The sequence below is a fragment of the Hipposideros armiger genome, unplaced genomic scaffold, assembly GCF_001890085.2.
Source record: "Hipposideros armiger isolate ML-2016 unplaced genomic scaffold, ASM189008v1 scaffold_194, whole genome shotgun sequence".
Lineage (NCBI taxonomy): Eukaryota > Metazoa > Chordata > Mammalia > Chiroptera > Hipposideridae > Hipposideros > Hipposideros armiger.
The window spans coordinates 267,665-293,321 of NW_017731544.1; the positions used below are offsets into that span (position 1 = coordinate 267,665).

A 25,657-nucleotide genomic window follows, 5' to 3' on the forward strand; every position below is an offset into this window, starting at 1 on the left:
ACCTCTGTTTGTTTTACCTTAGTACATCTTGAGGCACTATTGCTCAGTTTCAAATGCAATCTTGAAAATTAAAACTCATCCAGAAAGTACCCTTTTGAAAGCTGAAATGCCCCAGAAAAACAGAAAAAAAATTGAGGTGACTTGCTATTATTTGGTCCAAAGAGTTAAACCAGAAAAAGAAAAAAAAAAAGAAAAAACTAACATGGGAAATGTTATTAGTATACAAAATAATTTTCTACATGTACAGTATCTGAATACATTTTATGGTGGCTTGAAATAAGTTTAGCCATCCTTTCTTTACAGGTAACCAAAATAATAAATAAATAAATAAATACTATACCTAAAATGATAGCGCCATCTACAGGCAAAGAAAATATCAATGATAGCATATTTTAATGCTTTCACATTTTCTAATTGCTACTCAATGTTCAAAAAACTAGGGTTTAATAATTCACATACTGCATTTTCTCATTACATTTACAGAATATATCACATAAAATGAACTAAAATATTCTTTCTAGAATTTTTTTACTTAATATAGCATCATCTCATTTTCAACAAACATTAAAACAATAAACGTAATTTTAAAACTCCATGGTACCGCAATCTCCACTTATTGTGTCCTCACTTTATTTATTATAAAACATATGACAATAAAGGAACTTTTTAGTATTAAAAAAAAAATCCCAAGGCCCTATCATCTTAACAGAATGGCATATTCGCTTTTTTTTTGGTTCCCTTCCAAATTTGCATCTGTGGATTTTATTTATTTAACAACAACTAAGTGCCAGGCACTTTTCTAAGGTGCTTTACATATATTAACTCAGCAAATCATCACAATCTTCAGGAATATTAGCACCCCCATCTTATAGCTGTTGAAGCACACAAAGCTTAAATTAGTTGTCCAAGGCCACACTGCTGTAAGTGGCAGAGCCAAGGCTCACAGTAGGGAGTTTGTCTCCAACATGTGTGCTTTTCATCGCTAGGCTGCTTTAGTGTCTCTCATTTCAGAACGCTGCAGTTAGTGTACACACTACATTTGCAATATGTGTCATGTTCTGCTTTTGAGGGGCAACATTTGCTCACATACCTACAACCGCATCATCATTTTTAACAATTAACACGTGTTTTCATCAAGTTGACAATATCCCATTTTACTTACTTTCATTACCTAATGCTGGACTTTCAAACTATTTCTAATTTCTTTCATTATATATAAAAATGTTGCAATAGGCAAATTTTGCATTGCATATGGCTTCTTTTCTTGCTTTTGAATTTTTTTCTTATGCTAATATACCCAATAGCTTGGCTGACAAAGTATATAAAAGTGCCACATTGCTGATATATAATGCTCAATACTGCTTTTTAAATGTCATCATTATATAATGCTAACAGCAATGAAAGAATGTTCAGTTCTTCCACATCAGTATATCCCATTTTCTCCCAAATTTAACAAATATAAAGTGGTTAAGGATGATTTATGATGTGGAATAGTTAAATCAACAAATTTTTAAATTTTCAAATGGGCAAAATGTTTTCTTCCTCTAGCAACACAAAAGGTGGAGATAATATTTGATTATTTAAGTGAGCATCAAAAAAAATTAGTTTACCCAAAGTCAACTTGTAATTAAAAGTGTCAGATCAGAACTAGAGTCTGAGCCTAGGTCTGTCTGACACTAAAATCTGTGTTTTAGATAACAGAAAAAATATAATAACAAAAAGTTAAGAAGGTCCATGTATGACAAGATAAATAAACTGTATCAAAAATTTTATTTCAATCTTCATTGAAGGTTATTCATCTGACAAAGGGGTAAACTACCCTGGTTACCAATCATAAATAAAGGAATTACGTTTCCCTGGTGTATTGTTTTGTTCAACAGTTTCAAAAACGGGAAAGAATAACAATAATAATTAACAAAATGTTTCATCTACCTTTCTCTCCAAACATGCTTTCATTACAACCATGTTTCATCTATATCCTAAGCAAGGAGATAGAGGATATAAACATTACTCCAAAAACATTTTTTCTTAAATGTTATCTGTAGTATTATACACATATGTTCCTAACAGTCCAGGAAGATTATGACTTTTATAGCACTGAATAAAGGTCACTGAAACACTGTATAATAGAAAAAACACAGGCTTTGTAATCTTAAATTCAAACCCTGCCACTTACTAGCTATTGGGTTGTCAGAAAATTCATGATATATTTTTTCTGTTTTTCATTGCAAAAATGCGTCATGACTTTTCCGACAACCCAAATGTCCTTTGGAATGTTAGTACCAAATTCCTACTTCATTAGGCTGTTGTGTCATTAAAGGATATAACAATTATAATGCTCTTAGCACATGGCAGATGCCCAAGAAATTGTAGCTCCCTTTCCTTTAAAGCAGCGGTTCTCAACCTGTGGGTCGTGACCCCTTTGGGGGTCCAACGACCTTTTCACAGGGGTCGCCGGGTACTCGTATGTGGGCGTATCTGCATGTGGGCATCGAGACGGATAGAGGAGCGGTGTCTAGGTCCCTAAGACCATCGGAAAATATGTGTTTTCCGATGGTGTTAGGCGACCCCTGTGAAAGGTTGAGAACCGCTGCTTTAAAGAGTGACATATATATGGTTATATCTAGAGTGGTTTTAAAAGTCGTGCTTCATTATTTCCCTCAGACAGATTGTAGCATAACACGAGGCGTCAAGATCAAAAGAGATCAAAAGAGATGAATTTGCTTCATCGATGTGGGACCCTTCTGCTTTGACATCAATATCGTGTTCTTCTATTAGCTGGTAGGAGACATTACGGGGTTGTTTCAAAATCTTCCTATAGCATCCTGGCACATTCAGTTTCAGAGTAGGTACTTTAAACCTGCATGTCTGTAGTCCGTCTCTGCTAAGTGTTTCCTGGTACCACTGCCCTACTTTGTTCTTCGGGTACTGAATATTGTATCCAAGCACTGGAAGAACCACCTGTGGGAGGGGAAAAAAGATACATGAAACAGCCTTCAGAAAAATGTATGATCATATTTTAATTTCCTTTTATGACTACGACCTGGATCTGTGAAAACAGTCTCAGGATATAAACATACAATCAGCCTAATACATGCTATTGAATATTATACTACTTTGATTATTTTTAATGCTGCCAGGCAAAAAAAAGAGGAATCATAATATCATAAAATCAATAAGGAATCATAGTAACTAAAGTAACCAACTCAAGTCAGATATTATTAGACAAACTATTGCTAATATAGAAGAGATGGAACAAATTTAGGTACATTTAATTAACCAACAAAGACAAATCTCTGTGCAGTCATACAATCCTAAAAGCATATTCTTTCAGTAACACAAAGAATAACCCTTACTTCTCAATCATATCGCTGATATTGTCTTTGATAATTTTATATTCTTATTTAAAAACATAAGCAAACAAGAGGCAGCAACAATGTTTATTTTCTCAGCTGCTTATGAGCAAACACTGCATTTTGTGGGGTTTTCCTCCTTTGCTGATTACTTCTAGACATTTTTCTTAAACAGTACCAAAAGGTTGTCAAAAAAGGAAAAAGGTAAAAAAGTCAAATACACACAACATGAATGAATTTCAAATTCATTGTGCTAATTGAAAGAAGCCAGACCCAACAGGCTGTTTACTATGATTCCATTTATATGACGTTCTTTCAAAGGCAAAACCATAGAGATGGAAAGTAGATGAGCTGTTGCCAGGGGCTGGGGTGAGGGGTGGGGGATGACTACAAAGGAGCACAGGGGAGTTTCCAGGAGAGATGAAACTGTTCTTTATCTTGATTTTTGTAGTGGTCATATTACTGTATACGTTTATGAAAACTTGTAGAAGTGTAAACTAAAAAAAGTGAATTTCATTGTGTGTATATCTGTGTGTGTGTACATGTGTGTATGCACATTATAAGAAAGGAAAAAAATTGTAATACAATGAATGACGGTTGCTTTCATTTGGTTAACGCCATCTTTTGCGCAAACGTCATACTACACCTTGCTACCATAATTCAATTCAACTTCAAAACGTAATACATAGATAATATCTCTTAAAATGTGTATTTTCTTTTCACAGCCCCCGGTATATATAATAACCTAAATTTAAAAATGATAAAAAAGGGGGGGTAGGTGAACTGGTCACGTTTTGCCTTTTGTGGACAATGTCTAAATTTACATCTAAATTATACTAATTTTTAAGCAAATTTACCTGATGTATTGCATATGTATTAGCCGATTCCTCTTCTTCAGTTACTAGATGAACCTATTTTTAAAAAAACATGATGAAAATATGGATGATTCCCAAATGTTCCAAATTCTCTCAATTTTCCCAAATTCTGATATGTATAATTTGACTCCTATGCTGAATACACATATACCTAAACAAGATCTTTTCACAATTTATTTCTGGAAGAGTAGACTGCATACAAATTAGAATGATTCTTCCTGCTTTAACCACTGACAACTGAAGGTGGAACACACGGATTACGGTGGGCATCTTAACATTCTAAGGTGACACCCCAGTCAGCAACAATCTTTTTCTAAATTACAATGTTGCTCCTTATGCTGAATCAAAAATCTGTTTCTGTGAAACCACCCCAACAAGTATCATACTCTATGAGAACTGGTGTTTCTCAAAATGTGTTTCCTAAAATAGTTATAGGTAGCCCATATAGGAGGGGAAAAAAAAGAGGAGAGTGATAAAGTTTGAGGAATATTACTGTAGGACATCAGAGAATTCTGACTTCTCTTGCACATGAAAACTCAAGAGTAAAGGCAGCTGTAATCACTCCACAAGCACTGACAGTGTTCCCATCTTCCTAAAGCATTCATCATTTAATACTATCTAGCTCTCCTCTAAATCTGCTTGCTTTCCCCTCAATTCTCCCTATTTTTATCAATAAAGTCCTTCAATCTTTTTATTTGTTTTTCATTTGAGCTTGTTTTTCATTAAATAACCTGGTTTAATTGCTGCCCTCAGAAATGGACAGAGAACTCCAGGTGTGATCTGACCAGAATACATGGGATATGATCTCCCTTGCATTATCACTTCCAGCTTTTTGACTTTCACAAACTCATAATAAACTCATAAAACTCACATACCTATAATGTTGTAATTTAAATAATTTATGAAAATACTGAACAAACACGGTCAAGTACAGAAGACCCTGTTTTGTCTTTACAGAACTTGCTCCAGGTTAATATCAATCAATTAATTAACAAACATGCTTTTGCTGTATGGCTGCGCCCCAAATATGAATTCACCTTACTAGTTAATTGTCAACTCTCATTTCTCTATCTTGCTCACAAAAAAATTATGAGAAAATCTACCAAGTGACTTGAAATAACGATACACTTGTTAGCCTAATAATCCCATTAGAAAAGGAAATCAGGTTAGATTTCTATAGTTACATACCCTATATAACTTTTATTAGAAATCCTATTCTGGGGCCGGCAGAGTGGCTCAGTTGGTTAAGGGTTGGCTTAAGAGCGTGAGCTCTGAGCAACAGGGCTGCTGGTTCGATTCCCACATGGGCCAGTGACACTGTGCCTGAGCTGAGCTGTCACTGAGCTGCCAACAGGTGGCAGGGTGGCTTAGCTGGTGTAACAACAAGATTGCCTGTTCGATGGTGGGCTATGCCCACCCGCAACTAAGATTGAACTCGGCATCTTGAGCTGATCTGCCATCCAGATGGCTCAGTGGATAGGGCGTGCACTCTTAACAACAAGGCTGCCGGGTTCGACTCCCGCCTGGGATGGTGGCTATGCCCACCTGCAACTAAGACTAAACTTGGCACCTTGAGCTGAGCGGCCACGAGCTGCCCACGGGCAGCCAGATGGCGCCCTCCACAACAAAGACTGAAGAACAACAACTTGGCTGGTCCCCTTCCCCAATTCCCCAACAATGTTCCCCTCCCCTAACTCCCCAATTAAATCTTAAAAAAAAGAAATCTTATTCTGCCTTTTTCCTCTTCGTGTTTAAGTTTTAAGCCTCTAAGTCCTGACTTTTCTTTTCTCAATGTAACTGATAAAATATAAATGAGTGGTCTTAAAATCTATAGATATTTTTTGCCGATAACAAAAGGAAACTGCAAAAACTGAAGGAGAAAATGTTCTTTTCTTCTATAGCACCCAAAACAAAAGCAGATACTCGTACAATTTTGATCACAAAACTGGCCTTGCAAATGTACTTTGAATAAAGAAGTCTTATAAGACACATGTATTTCAGGGATTATTGCTGTATTTTGTCAAAGTAACCTTTAACTCCTGCAAATCTGAATTAGAAATGGCTGATTTACTAAATAATGTTTTGCCCAGGTATTATTTAAATGAACATGTTTTCTGGAAAGTGTTAAAAACTTATGATTTTTCATTATTTATTAAAAGGGACTACTGACATACATATCCTTCCATTCATACGAGGTAAAGTAAACCTAAGATGCGGCTATATTTCTTTTTACAGTTTTGCAGTCTGTAACTCAGTTAAATGACCATTCTTAATGATTTATGCTTTTAGTAATTACTTTCTCATCTAAATATTTATAAGCCATCCATTTAATGACTTAGTAAAGCAGACATCTGTTGTTCTGGCCTACTCAGCCAGCCATTACTCCCTCTTTTCTGGTAGCAGCATTTTCCAGGGAGCTCCCCTCCCAGTTCTCAAATGTGGTTTAGGTGGGATGGTTCCAGGAAGGGGCCCTTGAAACATAGGCTTAATCGATCATATACAATGATTAGTTTGAGGACAAGTAACCCAAGTCAACCCATTTCTGGTCACAGACTCAATTCCATGGCTTTTGTTGAAACTGCTGGGAATGAAAAGCCCTCTATTCTGGAGTTGTGAGAAACAAGCCTAGAATTGCTAATAACTATCTTGCCACCAAAGGAATAAGCCAGACTGAGAATGGATCTAACAGAGGAAAATAGAGCTGAAAGATGGAGAAGATGAGGTGGATGATTTAGGATGCTGCTTAATAAGCCCCTGGGTATAGCTGTCCCTGACTCAATCATGGACTTTCAGTTATGAGGGCCAGTAAGTTCCTGTCTGCTTTTCCTTAAGTTAGTTTGGGGTGGGTTTCCATTACTTGAAATGAATATAAATGTCTCTAAAATATTGTTAAGAGGAAAAAAGCAAGTGGTAAAATCACACTTATATAAAAGAAACACACACATTTTATGCCCCATATACCATTATAAAATTTTTTTTTTCATATTTTAAGCTTTGAGTCTCTAAGTCCTGCCTTCTCTTTTCTCAGTGTTAACTAATAGAATAAAAATCCACTTCTCTGTGCGAATTTATATAAAGCATAGAAAAAGATCTAGAAGGCACATGCCAAAAAACAGAGACAGGGGAGGGAATCACAGCAGAGAGGTGGCATCTGTTATGTTTTGATTTTTAAAGAGACTGTTTTGTGCATTACTTGTGTAATTTTTTAAATAATGTGTTCTTGAAAGGCACATATCTTTGTACCTTTCACTTCACATCATTGACTATTTTATTTTTTCATTTATTGACATGTATTAAGCCTCAGCTGACAGCAGAGCAGAGCAGGAGATGAGCAAATATAAGTTAGAAAAGAAATAAGTAAAATGCATGTTTACTTTTAAATTGTTTCTAAACTAAGGGCCTCTGAGAATTAGCGTTCCTGCTGTGGTAAATACTCCTGGAAAGCTGTGATGAAATGATACTCACTTTACTACTTGGGACATGCTCATCTTCACCGCCTTCATCCAAACAGACCAAATCGCCCTCCACCACTCTTGGTCCATAGGTTGTGAGTCTGTAAGACGCTGCCTCATTCCAAATTTTGCTGCTGTATGCATGAACGTAGAAAATGCGCATAGAATGGGGAAATGAAAACCACGCCTGGGTACACCCGTCCTCTGTCACGCCAAAGCGATGCAGTGACTCCAACAGGGCTCTCTCTCGAACTTTGAATTCAGGCATCAGTGAAAGTGTGCCTTTAGCATCCTCTGGAATAAAGGAAAAATTACTTTGCCAACCACTTTTATTAACAGGCCCATTATAAAGACCTTTAGTAGCTCTCTAATGAGAGGCGATGAACTGTGTGCTGTGTTTCACACCTGAATAGGAGGATGATGCTCAACACCAACTATAAACCTAGCTCCTTTTGAACAGTTTGTTTTTTAATAAAGATTGTTAATTACATGATCCATTAACTTCCCTGCATTAAAAAAGAATGGTAAAAAGCACATTAGTAATTCCTACTTCAGAATGGAGATGAACTAATTTGCAGTTATTCAGAGGACTTATAATCCGCTGAGCCTAGAGATTTTTAAAGAGCTATTATATTATGGACATTTACACAGAATTTTTTGAATAAGAAAGGGTTGATATCTGGATCCTTCAAGTATACTATTAGGTTTTCCTAATGGAATGTTTTTAAAAATTAGATTCCTGGATTCTACTGTAAAGATGTTGATTCAGGTAGGGCCTTGGATTTTTAATAACTGTACCAGGTTTCTCATGCACACTAAAGTTTTAGAATCATTGCCATAAGAAAATTATCTTCTCAGGACTCTACAATAGATACAAAAAAACAAGTCACTTTGAATTTTCTTTAGTATTATTTACATAATTTGAAACGCCCACAAAATTTACAGATTGTTATATGGCATAAAAATGTTTCTTCTATGAATAATCACATATACATACATATGTATATATAGATATAGATATAGATATATAAAATTAAAAATAATGAAGAGTTTTGAAAACTGATGTCCTTTATTTCAATGTAAGTGAAATTCAGTACGCACATATATGTAGATCACATATTTGAATAAATCTAAAATGGTCTGGTTGCTGTTACTGTTATGTAAATATAAGCAATAGTTATTCAGTATTCAGTATGTACCAGGCACTATTTTAAGAGCATTAGATCTATTATCTTACTTAAATCTCATAACAGTCTTTTAGGTACCATTATTAGCTTCAATTTACAAATGAAGAAACAAAAATAATGAGGCTAAATCCCTCGCACAGGACCATGCGGTTGGGAAGTACTAAAGCTGAGAGTTACATGCATGTAGATTGACTCCAGAACCCACACTCATAACCACCTTTTTTTAGTGCTTCCCATTAAGCATTCTGTGTATATATCATTATAATGAGCTAAAGTTTTCAAAATCAGCAGTCAAGGCTGAATGGCAACTAGACCAAAAACAATGCATGAAGTATTAAATACAACAAATGTACTTTTATTAGTTTATTTTTTTCAGTTTCCTCAAGTTGTAGCGAACTATACTCCCATCAGTACCAGTTTAGAATTGGGAACTCCTATTTAGAGGATTTAGTCCAAGAAAAGGAACTATCTCTCCTCCCACCCCAACCCCCGAGCAAGAGTTAGGACAAAAGTCCTTAAGATCTGGCCAAAAATGGAGAACCTAGGGAATGTAATAAAATTATCAAATATACAATATGTTACAATCCATTTCTTATCACTTTTATGTTGCAACAAATGCCCTCCTGCTGATACAATATTTATATTACATATCTCCATGGCTATGTATGGAGTAAAGAAGCTTTTTAAATACCAGTTTGAAGAAAATATTTCTTTGCTTTATTTACAGGATCATCCAAATCTTCTGGTGTAAGAAATAATTTTACAGCCTTCACCTTGAAAAATCAAGCAAGCAAACATGTGAAATGAAAATGACAAATTACTTTAAAAGAAAAAAACAACATGATTCTCATAAGAACAGGCATTTAACAAATAATATTTGATGCTACAATTTTATCTTTAAGCTTTCAAAAATTAAGCCATCAATGTTAAATTTAGAAATAAACTTCTGTACAAAGCAAGCTTATACAAAAGGTTTAAAATACTATGGACTAGAAAAGATGCTCCCCCATCACTTCCCCACATCAGTTCTTCTTCAGTCATTCTTTACTCCTATTATCAAAGTATGACTACAGGTGTGAAGCAGAGACATAAAACTCATACTTGACCAACATACACAATAAAAGTAGGGGAGGAAACCAGCAGAGGGGAATGGCAAACCACTAATTTTATTCATGTTCTCAAGTCTCAGAATTCTTTGAACTTAAAAATAATTGCCAAAATCTTTTTAAAATATTGCCAACTTTAATATTTTCTTTTAAAACCTAAAGAGATGAAAAGATGCTCCTTTCAAAAAATGATAAGTACTAGTTCCTGTATTTTAATCACCGTCTCCAGCATGGTGATTTATTTCTAAGTATGTGTCTTAGAGTAGGAGTACAAACTACAGATTTGTAGATGTGGTCTATGTCCTCAGCTCTCAGCTTTATTCCAATGTGTAAGATAGTGTTCATGTGTACAGTACTTCTCACAACTGCTGTTACTGTTCCTTTCTCTTCTACTCAAGAAAACATACTATAACACAAATGAGTGAGTGCGACACTACCATATGAATAATCTTGCATTTGCTCAAGTATAATAATTTTACAGTTTCGTGGTTTTTTGCTATTACGTACTTCATCCAGTGCACGAGTATATGTGTATGTACATAATATGTAACTATATATATATATAAAACATACATTTTAAAAAATACATAATTTTAATATTTGGGCAGATGTGGCTTCTTATTTGTGACATTCATTTATAATTTCTTTTGAAACTAGTCAGATATTTTTTCAAATCTGCTGTTCCACTATTTTGGGTGAATTCTTTTATATAATCTGATACCAGATTTCTGGAATTGTAGGGTGTAAGTTTCCTCTACACCCTCTGTTCAGTTCACTAAGAATTGGGTGAGTGTTGGTCAATTCTCTGTTAAGTCTCAAATAAGAATTAAACACAGGGATATCACATACAGTTTGCTTTCTTATAACGCGATACCAAGAATACAGTAGCTGCTCAATATATGTTCAGTGATGTAGTATATGGTATATGTATGTGTGTGTGTGTGTGTGTGTGTGTGTACGTGTGTTTATATGCTGGGTTAAGAAAGCAAGGAGCTGACTTATGTAATAAGTTCAACTGAGAAAACAGATAAGATCATATTTTTAAAAAGTCCGTACCATTTCGCTCTTCAGCAAAGCCAATCCAATTTGGTCTGTGTGAACTTTTCTTCCCATCCCAAATCTCTGTGGTCCATAGTAATTCACAAAACCTTTATTCTATGAACAGAAAAAAAAAAAATCAATTAATTAAAAGTAGATTGTTATGGGGCAGGCCGAGCGGCGCGTTGGTTAAGAGCTGGCTTGGGACGCCAGAGGGCCCCGGTTCGGATCCCACATATGAGGGCCAGTGACACTGCCCTCTACAGCTAAGATGCTGAACAACAGCTCAACCTGGAGCTGGGCTGCCGTGAGTCGCCCGCGAAGGTGTAGGCTGCAGCCCCTGCTGCAGTGGGTTGCCATGGGCTACCGTGTGTAGCCAGCAGCCAGCATGAGCGGCCAGCAGCTGCTGTGAGCGGCCATCCAGAAGCCGGTGACTGATCTGCCTCACCTGGGAAGAGCGCCATGATGGTGCCAACTTGGGCCAGTGAAGCAACGTCCTCCACAACTAGACTGAAGAACAAAAGGACAGCAACTTGTCTGTTTCCTTTCCCCCAATTCCCCAATAAAAATCTTTAAAAAAAAAAAAAAAGTAGATTGTTATGGACTACATGCCTGTGTCCCTCCAAAATTCATGTCGAAATCCTACCCTCCAATGTGATGGTGTGTGGAGGTGAGGATGTGGGGAGGATATTAGGTCATGAGGGTAGAGCTCTCATGAACAGGATTAGTGCTCTCATAAGAAAGGCCATGGAGCTAGCTAGCTCACTCTTTTTGCCATGAGAATACAAGAAGAAAACACTGCTAGCACCCTGATCTCAGGCTTCCAGCCTCCAGAATTATAAGAAATAATTTGGTTATTTAAAAGTCACCCAATCTGTGGTTCTTTGTTATAGCCCTGAACTGACAAATAAATACAATGATTCCGTCAGAATATGTAATCAAGTCTTTCTCTTCATGTTTATTTTAATAAAAAGAGCCCTGTAATCTGCAAAATACACATGGGGACCAAATGGTCTGAGAAATGCTATACAGTTAAAGAATAGAAAGAAGGAGAAGAACAAGTGATTAAAAGTTAGAAAATAAGATGAGTGAAAAAGCTTTAAAAATATGTCAGCTTTCCATTCATGTTACTGAGGGGTTTTTTGGGATGTGGGACTTCGGGTGCCAAAACCGGGCAAGTCCTAGGGAAACGGGATGAATTGGATACCTAGTATTGGATCTGATCTTTGCCCTGCAGCTCTTTCTGAGTCTGCTGAATGGAGAGACTTGGAATAAGAAACAGATTTATTTTGAAACCCAGTAAGTTTTGGCTCTTTAGATGTAACAGTTCATTTTTCAGTTATGTCAGTTTCTGAAAGCCTGGGCCAAGACAATGGCGCACTGTCACTTCAGCAGGATGAGGAAACTGTAATTTACTACTGTAATCATTAAAGACACTGGTCAGTGGTTTAACGTGCTGTCACAAAGAAAACACCAGGCCCAGATGGTTTCCTAAAAGATAAAAGAGTTTTCCACAATCATGTTATGAGGCGAGTCCATTATAATTCATTAAATAATTATTATTGAGCACCAACTCCAGGGTTGTTCAATAAAAGATGCTAAGACAATTTTGTTATAGGTACAGGACAAAAGCCACCCTTACCTTATGCCATCCACAAAAATCAACTGCAGATAGAATAAGTACTCCCTGTATTAAATCTCATAGTTAATATTTTAATTATTTACAATTTGAAAAAATAATATTCTAGAATAGCCAGAAGAGTTTTAACTACCCCTTCTAATTACATAGGGTTGGAAATAATAAGGTTTATAGCAATCAGAGCCATAAACTTCTAAAACAAAACTTCAAAGACTTCTTATTTTCAGGGCTTCTCAACTCCCTTCCTGTTTCATGATAACTCAAGGAAAGTTGGCTAACACTAAGATTATTATTAATGGGGAAATGAAAGACAGGCAATAAATGCTATTCGAGGTCAGAGGAACCCCCCTTTTGGTGTTCTGAGCACCCAATTTCAATGTAGGAAGGGGGTTCCCCACATCCACAAGCAATACTCTGGCATCAGCTGGGTAGCCTACCATTCTACTCAATTCTGACACTGTGTACTCAGAGATAGCATCAGATTCCACAGGTTAAGGGTTCAGTCCTACAAGACTGCCTCCCCACCACCGCCTTCAGATGCCAGGCCAGTCACAAACCCAGGCTGTCACCTGTGCTTCTGATGACCTGCTATAGATTGGAGGTACGGCGACCACCTCCTTGGACTTCAGACACCTGCAGACTGCTGCAAGTTCAGGTTGTTACCTGTATTCCTCAGCAACTTGCTTTAAATTAGAGATTCCGAAGACCCCTACCTCAGGTTCAACTAATTTGCTAACAGGGTCTTACAAAGCATAGAAAAACATTTTACTTACCAGATCACCAGCTTATTATAAACTCAGAGTTACGGTATATAACTCAGAAACAACCAGTTGGAAGAGATGCATACAGCAAAGTATGTGGGAGCTTCTATGTCTTTCCCAGGTGTGCCAGTCTCCGTGCATCTCCATGCATCGACCAACCTGGAAGCTCTCTGAACCCTGTCCTTTTGGGCCTTTACGGAGGCTTCATTACATGGCATGATTGGTTAAATCCTAAGCCATTGGCGATTGATTCAATCTCCAGTCCCTCTCCCGTCTCCCCCAGAAGTCAGGGGTGGTACTGTAAGTTACAACTGTAATCACTGGCAACCAGCACCTCCCTCCACCCCCCAACTTTAGGTGCTTTCCAAAAGTCACCTTATTAATATAACAAAAGACAACTCTATCACTCTTAACACTTGGGAAATTACAAGAGTTTTGGGAGCTGTGAGCTAGGAGCTGTGGATGAAAACCAAAAATATATGAGAAATGTATGTTTGGTCCTATGAATGACCAAACATATATTTCTTATAAATCACAATATTGCTCCTCCACGCTGTTGTAAGAGGTATTATTTTAATAACAGTTTTTCAGTGTAAAAAAAAAAAGAATTTTAGGTATGTCTAGAAAAAAGGAACAAAAAAACAACCATCTGAAGACTATACAATCAGAGAACTCCTATACATAGGTGAACGTGCTGGATTAAAAATTTTTAATTGGAAGACAATTTCTAGATTAAAAGGCATAACATTGATTAAAAACCAGTTTTTGTTTGTTTTCCTGGTAGAGTGGCATAAAATTGTGTAAAAAGGTCTTTGTGGTTCGAAACTTAGGTCAGTGTTTCTCAATGTTGGCTACAAAGTAGAATCACTTAGGGGGTTTTAAAAAAACATTAGTGCCTAATTATATACCCAAATGTTCTTATTTAATTGGTTTGGGAGTGGAGATTGACAACTGAGAATTTTTAAAACCCCCCAGGTTGAGAATTACTGGTCTAAATCAGAGGCTGGCAAATCACTAACTGCCAACAAGTCAAATCTGGTTTAACACCTGTTTTTGTAAATAAAGTTTTGTGGGATCATGGCCATGCTCATTCATTTATGTAACGAGTACAGCCGCTTCCACACAATGGCAATAGAGTAGTTGCAACAGAGACCCTATGCCTACAAAGCCAAAGCATTTTATTATCTTGGCCCTTCACACACACAAAAAAATTTGCTGACATATAGTGTAGATGATCAGACTGAAGGCTATGGTTGTCTATGCATATTTAGATGCCAGGCAAATGCCATTTAAATATATACATTAAGTAATTTTTTTTTACTGTAAAACATAATAAAATGTATACAATTTGTCATTTGCATACATTGAAACAAAATTCAAAATTAGATTGAAAAGAAAAAAAGATCGTGTATAATTCTAAAAAGTAATTTGCCAAATTACCAAAGATGTCTAAAAAGAATTACTGAACAAAGTTTCCAAAAATATTAATCTCTTTCCCTAAAATCTCTTTCCCTATTCTATATGGCAGGTGCTAAAAAACATTCTTCTTATACAGATAGTTTTCCCCCATCTCTGGGGAACTCTATACATTTTAGTTTTTTTAATTACATTAAAGTTGTGGTTTTGGGTTTTTTTTCCAATACAAAAATATACTGAGAAGAAAATAAAAAATAAGCAAGTGGCCCCAGTTATTATTTAAAAAAATAATTATCCGTGCAAATAAAAACAAAAGGTGCCAAAGAAAAAGTTTCCCTTCTTGCCTCAATGTAAGGAGAGGGATATATTTTCCTCTAATATTGTATTTTAAAATTGAGTATTCTTACCTTTACATCTTCTATTGCCTCCAAAATTCTCTCTTTCAGGTTTGCAGAGTCATTTACTTGGTTTTTTAAATTTCTGATCACAATATCAAAGTGATTTCCTTTGAGCTGACCGAGTCTAAGGGAATCATCTACAGACCGAATATTAAACACATTCATTCTTTTCTTTTCAATTTCTTTTTCAATATTTTTCAACCTATAAGTGATAAATAACATACTCAGTTAAATCTTACATTTCAAAAATTGTTTTAAGTTTTGAATGACAGTTGCCAGGTAATCCCTTATATCAGAATACTAAAACAAAATTGTTTTGGAATGTTTCAAAGTTAATGGTTTTTCAACAAATGTGCACTAAAAACCCATTATTATAGGATTATATTAACCAGTTATTTTAAGAAGTGGAATATATATTCCTAATGCGATCACTCTATCTATGTAGGCCTTTTGACTTCTCCAAGTGATAAACTTCTCAACTGTTCTTCCTGTTCTTAGACTCTGCTCCTTACCTCCTCGGTCTTTCTTCCCCCATCATTACCAAGAAAAACTACTAGCACCAGAGTACTTTCCTAAAATTATGCTCTGAACAATTTCTTATTCAAACTTCAATTCTTCCCCAACATCTAAAGGATAGATTCCAATTATCTTAGCATAACTTTAAAGATACTGTGTGAACTGATGTAAATTTTTCTTTACATTCATATTTTCTGTAGTCCTTAGAGTAACTATCTGTTTTATTAGGCAGACTGTGTAGCTTACTGCGCCCCAAGTATATCTTCAGATTTTCTGCATTTGCTGAAGTCTTACTATTACTTGAAGGGTAATTAAAACCCCATCCCCAGAAGCTAAATCAAAGTACTCTCTCCTCCGAGGAACTAACTAGTAATGTTTCTTATCTTTAGTAGTTAAAAACTAGCTTTTAACATCTAAAGTCCTTTTAACACCTAAGTCCTTCGCTCTTATCTATACTGCACTTCTTGCCAACACAGACAAAATCATGTACATTTTTTTTGTCCCTCATATAAGAGCTCAGAAGCATCTACCTACAAGTAGTAGATATTTAAACATTTTATGACTAAGGATTAACATATCAATATTACATCAAAATTAGGCTGAATTTTGGCCCAATGATTCAACTTTTTGAAAGTATCTACTAGGCACAGATTTAAATACAATATTAATCACAATATTATTTACAGTGAAATATTGGAACAAATTTCTATATCTAAAACTAGGGGAATGTTAAATTAGCCTATATAATGGACATAATTTTGAAATATTTCATAACATAAATTTTAATAAAACAATATTAATTATTTTATTTTTATAAGTAAAATATAAATTGCATATACAATATGATTTTCACATATATAAAAATGTCTTTGTACAATATATGTATGTAGTATAGTCTCTGAAAAAAGTCTGGAAGGAAATAGATCAAAATGTTATCATGGTTCTTTGTGAACAGTGGAATTATTGGTGACTTTTAATTTATTTTTTGATATAGTACCTTTTTCTATTTTCTAAATCTACAATGAACACATATTTCTTTTAGCATTACAAAAAATATTTTAGTATTTGATTAAGCTGAAGGAAGGCTAAATTTGAGTGGTTTACATTCTATTTAACAAAGATTTATTTTATTTATTTTAAAATTAATTTTTAATAAATTTATTGGGGTGACATTGGTTAGTAAAATTATATAGGTTTAAAGTGTACATTTCTGTAGTACATCATCTATATATTTCATTGTGTGATCACCACCCAGAGTCAGTTCTCCTTCCATTATCATATATTTGCTTTTCCTTCTTCTACCACCCCCACAAAGATTTACTTTAAATATAAGAAAGCACAACAATAAAAGTATAAAAGTATTATAGTAATTAAAAAAAATGTTTTGCAAGACACTGTCCTGAATACAAATTCATGTTTGAATATAGAAAAGGATGTTTAAAAACAATTTAGAACATTTAAAATCAGTTGCTTCTCAAAGTTTCTATCTTAAAACTACCTCTATTTCACTGTAAATTTCAGACATAACTAATTAGAAGATAATTATATTATCAATGCAGAATGTGCTGTTTGGTAAGCCTGTAATTAGTGAACTAATGTTGAGAGTGAAGATAATATGCTCCCAGTATTATTCTGAATTTTTAATCTTACATTAATTTATTTGATGCAATAAGAAAGAAAAGTTCTGTCTTATAAAGTAATGTCATTACCTCTCTGGAGTCACGTTTCTAACAACCATTGCTTGATAGGTGATGGCTTTCTTGTCTTTAAGGCCTGCATAACTAAAATCCGAAGGAATCACACCAAGTTTGATAGCTAAAAAAACAACTGCTTCAAACATTTCCAGATTTTCTTTTCGTAGGGTAAAGGCTGAAACAAAAATAATCCTAGATTACAAAAAAAGCAGCTATCATACATCAATTATAGTCTTAGCAGACTAACAGATTAATATAATGAATCAAATCATTAATATAAATTTGAATCAAAATACAAAATCAGTGTCATAGATTTCAGCTGTTATTTTTAAAATGCTAACTGGCTCATTAAAGCCTTACATTAAAAAAAAAAATCCAAATCCCTTAATTTGGCATTCATATCTGGCTCCAATCTCCTTTTCAGTCTCCACATATGCCACTTCCAGTCATTTATCCTATAATCTTGACACAGAGAATTTCTCATAATCCTTGGATGGATTAGAGCCTTCCACAGCTTTGCAGTCCCTCTGTCTAAAATATGTGTTCCTCCCATTTTATTTGCCATATTTCTAATCAGTCTTCATGATCCAACAGCAGCAGCAATTCTCCCTCAAATTATTTCCAGGTTCCCAAGGCTGAATGCTCCCAAAGCAGGGCTCATGTTTGTTTTCTTGACCATTATATCCTCAGCCTAACACACAGTAAGTATTCGAATAGTTGTTGAATCAACGAGTAAATCAATGAACTCCACAAGGAGTTAATTACTTAATCTTGCATTCTTGCATGTCTCCACAAGTTATCTTAATCTGTATCATGACACTTAACATCACGCATGTATTATAATGAATCTCTTTATGTTCGTCCACTCCATAGTCTGGCAGTTCCAGGCCAGCGAGCCAGTAAATAAAATAGTGCTTGCTTCATGGCAGATGTTTAAAATGTCTATTAGATGAGAGAGTGGGAGTGAGATTGTGGAGGAACAAGCCCAATAGCAACTACCACCAATCTTGATTTAAACATCATAAGCCATCTGAACAGGCTGGGAATTTTTCTTTTTCTTTTTTTTTTTTTTTGGAACTCAGCACTTCTGGCTCCTTCATATCTAACAGTTATTCCTTTAGAATTTTACTATAAGCAGTAAAAAGCCAGGTGGCACCTTTCACACTTTGCCTGTAAAGTTCTTTAGTTAGAGTACCCCTTCTTTAGATAAATTTTCTACTTTCCACTTTATTGCAGGCAACAGTGTTGTTCAACTTTCTGCCACTACATAACAAGGGACCCTTGCTTTTAGAGTCTAATAATATTTTCCTTACTTTCCTTTAAACTCTCATTGACAGCTTCTCTTAGGTACCTTCAAACTTCTGCCTGCCATCAGGTCCCAAAGGCATTGCTACCATAGGTTTTAGGCTTTTGTTACAGCAGCAATTTATTTCTATCTCTATTAATTATCTAATGCACCTAAGAAATCATTTCAAATCCTAATGATATAAAGCAACAATAATCATTTACCATCTGAATAACATTCATGCTTAAAAAGAAAGAAAATCCTAACACATGTACAACATGGATGAACCTTGAAGACTTTAAGCTAAGTGCAATAAAACAATCACAAAATGACAAATATTGTGTGATTCCATTCATACGAGATACTAGAGCAGTCAAATTCATAGAGACAGAAAGCAGAATGGTGGTTGCCAGTGGCTGGAGAGAGAATGGTGAATTATTGGTTAATGGGAACAGAGTTTTAATTTGGGAAGATGAAAAAGCTCTAAGGATGGATGGTGGTGATGGTTGTACAATGTGAACGCGCTCAATGTCACTGAACTACACTTAAAAGTGGTTAAAGGGCCGGTCGAGTGGCGCCATGGTTAAGAACTCGCTTGGGATGCCAGAAGGCCCCGGTTTGGATCCCACATATGAGGGCCAGTGACACTGCCCTCCACAGCTAAGATGCTGAACAACAACTCAACCTGGAACTGGGCCGCCATCAGTCGCCAGTGACGGCGTAGGCTGCAGCCCCTGTGGCAGTGGGTTGCCATGGGCTACCGTATGTAGCCAGCAGCCGCAGTAAGCGGCCGTCCAGAAGCTGGTGACTGATCTGCCTCACCTGGGAAGAGCGCAATGATGGTGCCAACTTGGGCCAGTGAAGCAACGTCCTCCACAACTAGACTGAAGAACAAAACGACAGCAACTTGTCTGTTCCCCTTCCCCCAATTCCCCAATAAAATCCAATTCCCCAATAAAAAATCTTTAAAATAAAAAGTGGTTTAAATGGCAAACTTTACAGATATTTTATAACATTAAAAATCAGGTTTTTTTTAAGTATTCATTTTTTAGATATCTTACTAGGGAATTTTTTTTTTTAAGATGAGCTATTTTGTTGTTATAAAAGGCTGGCTTAAGCAAAATTTGGGATAAGCAAAGTTTATCTATGTCTTTTTCTTTGTTCTTGGACTCGTAGGTATACCAGTATACTATCCTCTGGTGCGCCATCAATTCCTCCCTTTAACATATCCCTCCAATTGTTTATAGTTTTTTTAAAACTAATGTAAACTAATATGTAAAAAGTTTCCTCAATTTTTTTTTGGTTCATCAACTCAAATTAATAGTGTTAATTTTAAGTAGCATAAAATTTATAGATGTTTAAATCACTTATTAGCAATTCTTCCCCCTACACATATAGCTAGTTTTTTTCCCCTTCCAAATAGATTTATCTGTTAACAGTTATTGCATACCTCATGTGTCAAGTCCTATACTAGCAGTTATCTCATAAAAAAGGCAAATCACACCACCAGACAGAAATTTCCAGGAGAGAAGACACCGACATTTGAATAACTATTATGTACTAAATATTTTCATTAATTATTTCATTTAATTCTAACACTATCATTGTGAATTATGCTTCACAACTACCCCATTTTTAAAGTACAACCAAGTTATGAATTGTTAAGTAACTTGCTCGTGGTATTAGTCTTTCCATTTTTATATTTGTAGAAACTATGTCTTAAAAATATTAAAAAGTTCAAAAATCTTTTTATGAACTAAAGTCATAATATAAAATTGAACCCACACAGCTCCAAGGTCCAAACTCCTCATTTACACCAGGAATTCCTATATAGTTTCTGTGCGACACACATCTATTCAAATTTGGGTTACTGCTTTTATCTTAAATGCCTTGCTGTACACATTTATAAAACATAACCATTTGAAACATTTCCCATCCCTCATTTAGGATACAGGCCAATTAAATCTGGTCAGCCAGACTTGTAGAGTGAGCTTTCATCAGTACCATGCCATCCTAGACCTGAATATATCCCCTAAAACAGTGCTTCTCAAAATGCGGTCCCCAGACCAACAGAAAAATCATCTCCTGGGAATCTGTGAAAGCCCTGCCCCAAAGCTTCTAAATCAGAATCTCTGGGAATAGGGCTCAGAAATCTGTTTTTACAAGCCCTTTTGGTGATTATAATGAATGCTAACATTTGAAAACCCCTTCTCTAAAAACAGTGACAGAACCAAAGGATGGAGTTCCCCGTGTTTTCAGGTTCCCTACCTCGGGTAGTAAGGTTTAATTGTTTTAGATTAAAAAGTATTCACTTTCTCAAGTATCGCAAACATATTCTACTTAATTCCAAACACTTAACTTTAATTAAGATAATTTTCAAACTATGATATCAAGATTTACCACCAGTAAAATTTATTAAGCTCAAAACAACTGCTTCAATTATATAATCGTGACTATGTTAAGTATAAATGTGGTTGCTAGCCACACTTTCATCAGTTAGGTTAATTTCTACAATTATAATAATGTGAAAGACTTTATCTTCCATTAAAAAACAGACCCATGTATTTTTTCCAACATCCCTCTGGACAAATCTATTCATTTGAATTATCCACCTTTCAGTGATTTTTCAGATTCACAATTTTAACTAAGTTTATCAAAGGAAATAGTAATGATTTATTAAATTACCCGTGTATATAACTTTTCTTTCCTGGCATTCAAGAAGAGACCTTTTCCTGTGCTTGTGTGCTTTTTCTCGAAATCTTACTGTTATCACTGTACTTGGATTACCAGCATTGTAATTAGGTTCAGGAAATGATTTTGTTTCCACAAGATTTCCAAACTTTTTGTTAACAAAATGGTGAACAGCTTTTCTGTGGTCTTTGTTCGTATCCGGTTTAAAGGTAAATTTGGAATTTTCTTTCTTTGCATCCAAATATTTGAAAAAGTCAAATGCTTCTTCTTCGGATACCAAGTGACAGAGTTCTTTATATTCAAGATTTGGTTTTACAACAATTTCACTGTTTTTTCCTACAGTTATTAAAAAAGGAAACTTCTGCCTAATAGCACTATGCAAAATAGCCCTCTGGTTTTTGTCAAGGATTGTGCCCAGTAGGAATTCAGGAGATGGTCCAATTAGCTCAGTTTTAGAATCCCACTTCTCTTTTACATCACAGGCAAACTGACTCAGTAATTCATTCGTTTTTTTATCTAACAAAGAGCCTAATAAGTCGACATTTTCTTCTTCACATTTGGAAGTTCCATCATCAATTACATCTTCCTTTTCTGAACCAGTCTGATGATTTTGGTCATTACTGGAGAACCCAACCAAAGTATTGACTTCTTGGTTGCTTCCCTTTTCAAAGGATACATTTTGAAGATCTAGCTTTGTTTTCTTGGCAAAATTATTTGGCTCAGGTAGTACTTTATGAATCTTGTCAATAGGTTCATCAGTGGCCTTATTAACTAACTGTCCCTGTTCATCTATCTCAATAACAACAAAGTCGCTTGGTGAACTTTTTATAGTGCCATGAAATCCAACATGATCAGTAATGAAACACAAAGAGCTAAATCTGATTCTAAAATCTGTATCTTCTTCCATTCTTAAATAACAATGCCTACAAAAGAAACAGAGAGGCAGTCAGTTACTAGAAAGAAAAATTGTAAATCACAAAAAAGAAATAGGTTTAAGCATTTATTTAATTCTTTCTCCCTTTCAATCCTGAGTCTTCTTAAAAGGCATTACTAATTTACTTCTATATATCCTATGTATTTTGACTCTCCTATAACAAAATGAATTAACATGAAAACTTTTTCTGGTATAACTGGTGATTCGCAACTTGACTCTTCATTCACTCTGGGCTTCCATCTATTCATCAGGATTAAAAAGGGTCAGTTTCCAATTCGCTTTAAAAATATCATTTGCAGGCCCATAAAAAAATAGGAGTGTACAATGTGTACAGTGATTTTCTAAACTCTATCCCTGAAATTTCCAGCTAAATCCAGAGAATCTGTGGCTAGATTTTTACATATTAGCTGTTTGGGGCAGGAGGATGAGAAGACAGAAAGAAAAAGGCCAAATTAACAGATAAATGAAGTTCTAAATACCAACTTGCAATGAGACTATGCCTGAACCTGAAGCCTTCTTGAAAGCCCATATAAAAACTTTTACAGATACAAACTTCTGCGGTTGACCCAGAGGAAAATTCCAATCTTATCACTGGCATCAGACAGAAGAAACCCTTACTGATCTTCTTGAAGACGCAGACCAGAGAATAGTCCTGTAAGAAAGCCTTCACTCACTCTTCAGACAACCCGTGGCTACCATGCCAGATGGAGCTACAGGAAAGCTAAAATGCCCAGGGCTCCATAATACTCTTTGTGTTAGCCATACTCTCCAGGTAATTTATCATCATCTGGACCTTCATCCCATGCTGACAATGTATTATACTAATCTGAATCAATTTAGCAAACACCCTTCCTCCATCCTATTATGCCACGTAGAAATCAGAGCAAATTCTCTATATTCTAATTTCCTAGGAAATACAGGAGGATATATTTCCTTTCCTTCATTCCTTAATTTCCTGCACAGTCTCCTCAGTTTCTTGTCCTAATTGAATCCTGGCTATTTCCCCCAGGCTGCTTCCTCTGTAGTCCTATCAAATGAAAGCTATTTTCCCTTTCACACCCACCTAACTTAGGACCTGGAAGCTGTAAATACTTTGTTGACCACTGCTCTTTCCAAACCATTTCTTCCTCCTCTTCCTCCCAACATCCCAGTTCCTTTGAAGTGCATGCCATCAGGCTCTGCCATCTGCTGTCATCCTCTCTCTGGTCCCCAGATGACTCTTCTTCATTCACTGATGACTTGAACACCCGGCTCACTGTCTTCTTAACCAGCATGACATCCATGACCACCCCTATGGACCATCCATTTACCATCACAGTGTCTCCGTTCCTCAATCTCAACCCACTTCCACTTCATCTTGGTCATGGCCTTGACTTTCTGATCACCAAAAACTGCATCAACTTGAAGCATCTGGCACTCTGATTAGTCTTGCTGCCCTTTCATCACCTTACTTTTAGTACTTCATTCCAGAAATTCTTATACATTGTAAAGGTCTCTAATCTCTGCTTCTACTACTGGTCTACTACAGTCCATTCTCCACATAACTCCCAGAATGATGATTTAAAAGGTAAATTAAACCATATCACGACCCTGTTTAAAACCCTCAAACCACGTTCATAATAAAATCCAAAACCCTGCTTCCAAAGACTTCTAAGATTCTGGACTTTGTCTAGTCTACAAATTTACTTTGTAAGCTTTCCCCATTCCCCACTATACACCAGCTACAACCCGACTTCATTTCCTTTGTGCTAACTGTTCCTGCTGATTAAATCGGTCCTTCCCAAATCACAGCCTAAGAGGTCTTCCCTGACCAGTCATCTAAAGGAACCAGCAAGTCGGTCTCTTTCACAAAACTTTAATTTTCTGCATAGTATTTCTATCAAATAATTTTCATTACTTTTTGTATATCTCCCTCAACTAGAATGTTAGCTCCATGCAAGCAAGAACTTGTCTGCCTTATTCAGACTATCTCACTTTTAGAACACTGTCAAGCACATCGTAGGCATGCAATCCATACTGATAGTTGAATAAAATTAAACTACAAAATAAGAGCTGTGAGAGTGAAGGGGAAGAAAGATCACTTCTGCCTATGATAATAACTGGTAAAGTTATAATACAAGAAGTGGCCATCTAGGTCCTCAAAACTGTCCAAGCAATAGAAACGAGGCAGAGGCCTATCATAAGTAGTAATGTAAAAACAAAATATGCAATGTGTTAGAGAAAGCTGAACAGTCCAGAGCTGGAGGAGAAAAAGTTTTCTCCTCCAGCTCTGGAAAATACAGTTGGATCAGTGCCGAACTATCTAAGGCACTGAATGCCCAGTCAAGGGCTTAGAATACACAGTGGTCAATGGCTGGCCCTAGGAGGTGCTTGGGTAGGAAAAATACACAATCCAAAATGATGTTTTAGTAAGGTGACTGATGGAACTGAGCAGGGTGAATGAGATGAAGAGTTAGGAAAGCAATGTCATCAAGAGTGCTGTTGTAGGATTGGCCTTGGGAATAATAATAACATACTCTTTCCCCAGTAAAAGGAAGAAGCTGTGAAGGCATGCTAAGCTAGTACAGTGGTAGAACAATTTGGGGAGAATGTGGAACAATGAGGGAATTACAACCAAGCATCTTAGTAAAAGAGTGGAACCCAGCTGGAGGAGCTCCCAGGGGCGCACGTGGAGTTAAGCATACATGTGCAGTGTTCCTCAGCAACTGATCTGTTGATGAGGGCGCCAGGTGGAGAGGGGTAAGGTCGTTTGACTGACCCAAGGTTAGTGAATTGCTGGTGAGCACAGATACAAGGAAGATATTAGAAATGGACGAAGGCAGCGCCTTTTTCCTTCTGCTCTTACTTCACTAATGGCCGAAGCTCCGCCGAACTGTCCTACTTCCCACTCAGTCCCCATTCCGCGGAGCTCAAGTCTCCGGTGTCTGGGCCCGCTGGCGCGTCCGAAAGTAGCCTCAGAAACCGCCAGCAGCACCCCTTGCTTCTCCTCCCTCCCCCACACCCACCTGTCTCAAGGCGCAATACTAGCCCACCTCACCCTCCTCTAGGGGGCGAAGGCTTGGGGTCCCCACGCCAATCGCGTCATCGCCCCATACAGAACCCCACATTACGCTAGAAGCTCGACCCCGTCTCCCTCACCTCCAGGTGAAGTCATTTCCCTGCACATTGTGCACACAGGTTGTGCGCATGCCCGGAAGACTTACCCTCGTTCGCCTCCGACTGAGGAGATTTTAAAGGGACAGGCTACAATTTAAAGACGCGCCTGACGCGAGACTAGGAATTTCCCACACGGTGGAGCCGCCTGCTGGGGCA

At 36.4% G+C, this 25,657-nt stretch overlaps 1 protein-coding gene across 4 annotated transcripts; it reads right to left on the bottom strand.

The window, feature by feature from the left end:
- Positions 1-2,527: 2,527 nt before the first annotated feature.
- Positions 2,528-25,643, bottom strand: PUS7L (pseudouridine synthase 7 like). Of its 4 annotated transcripts, none has more exons than XM_019653089.1 (9): positions 25,549-25,643; positions 21,406-22,334; positions 17,451-17,610; positions 15,235-15,427; positions 11,030-11,128; positions 9,559-9,640; positions 7,694-7,974; positions 4,211-4,264; positions 2,528-2,961 (listed from the first exon to the last, which is right to left on the bottom strand). In XM_019653089.1, the coding sequence occupies exons 2-9, from the start codon at positions 22,316-22,318 to the stop codon at positions 2,635-2,637; spliced, it is 2,109 nt and encodes a 702-aa protein (XP_019508634.1). In that variant the 5' UTR covers positions 22,319-22,334; positions 25,549-25,643; the 3' UTR covers positions 2,528-2,634. The 4 variants fall into 4 exon arrangements, with proteins under 4 accessions (XP_019508634.1, XP_019508632.1, XP_019508635.1 ...); XM_019653087.1 differs by lacking the exon at positions 25,549-25,643 and adding an exon at positions 25,484-25,524; XM_019653090.1 differs by lacking the exon at positions 25,549-25,643 and adding an exon at positions 25,351-25,465.
- Between the last annotated feature and the right edge of the window lie 14 nt (positions 25,644-25,657).

Bases quoted from the DNA above. Each gene is read 5' to 3' on its own strand.
- PUS7L (XM_019653089.1), bottom strand. From the start codon at position 22,318: ATGGAAGAAGATACAGATTTTAGAATCAGATTTAGCTCTTTGTGTTTC. The intron at 4,265-7,693 runs GTGAGTATCATT...TTTTAAAAATAG, and splicing joins AGCATGTCCCAAGTAGTAAA to GTTCATCTAGTAACTGAAGA. The intron at 2,962-4,210 runs GTAAATTTGCTT...CCCCTCCCACAG, and splicing joins ATACATATGCAATACATCAG to GTGGTTCTTCCAGTGCTTGG.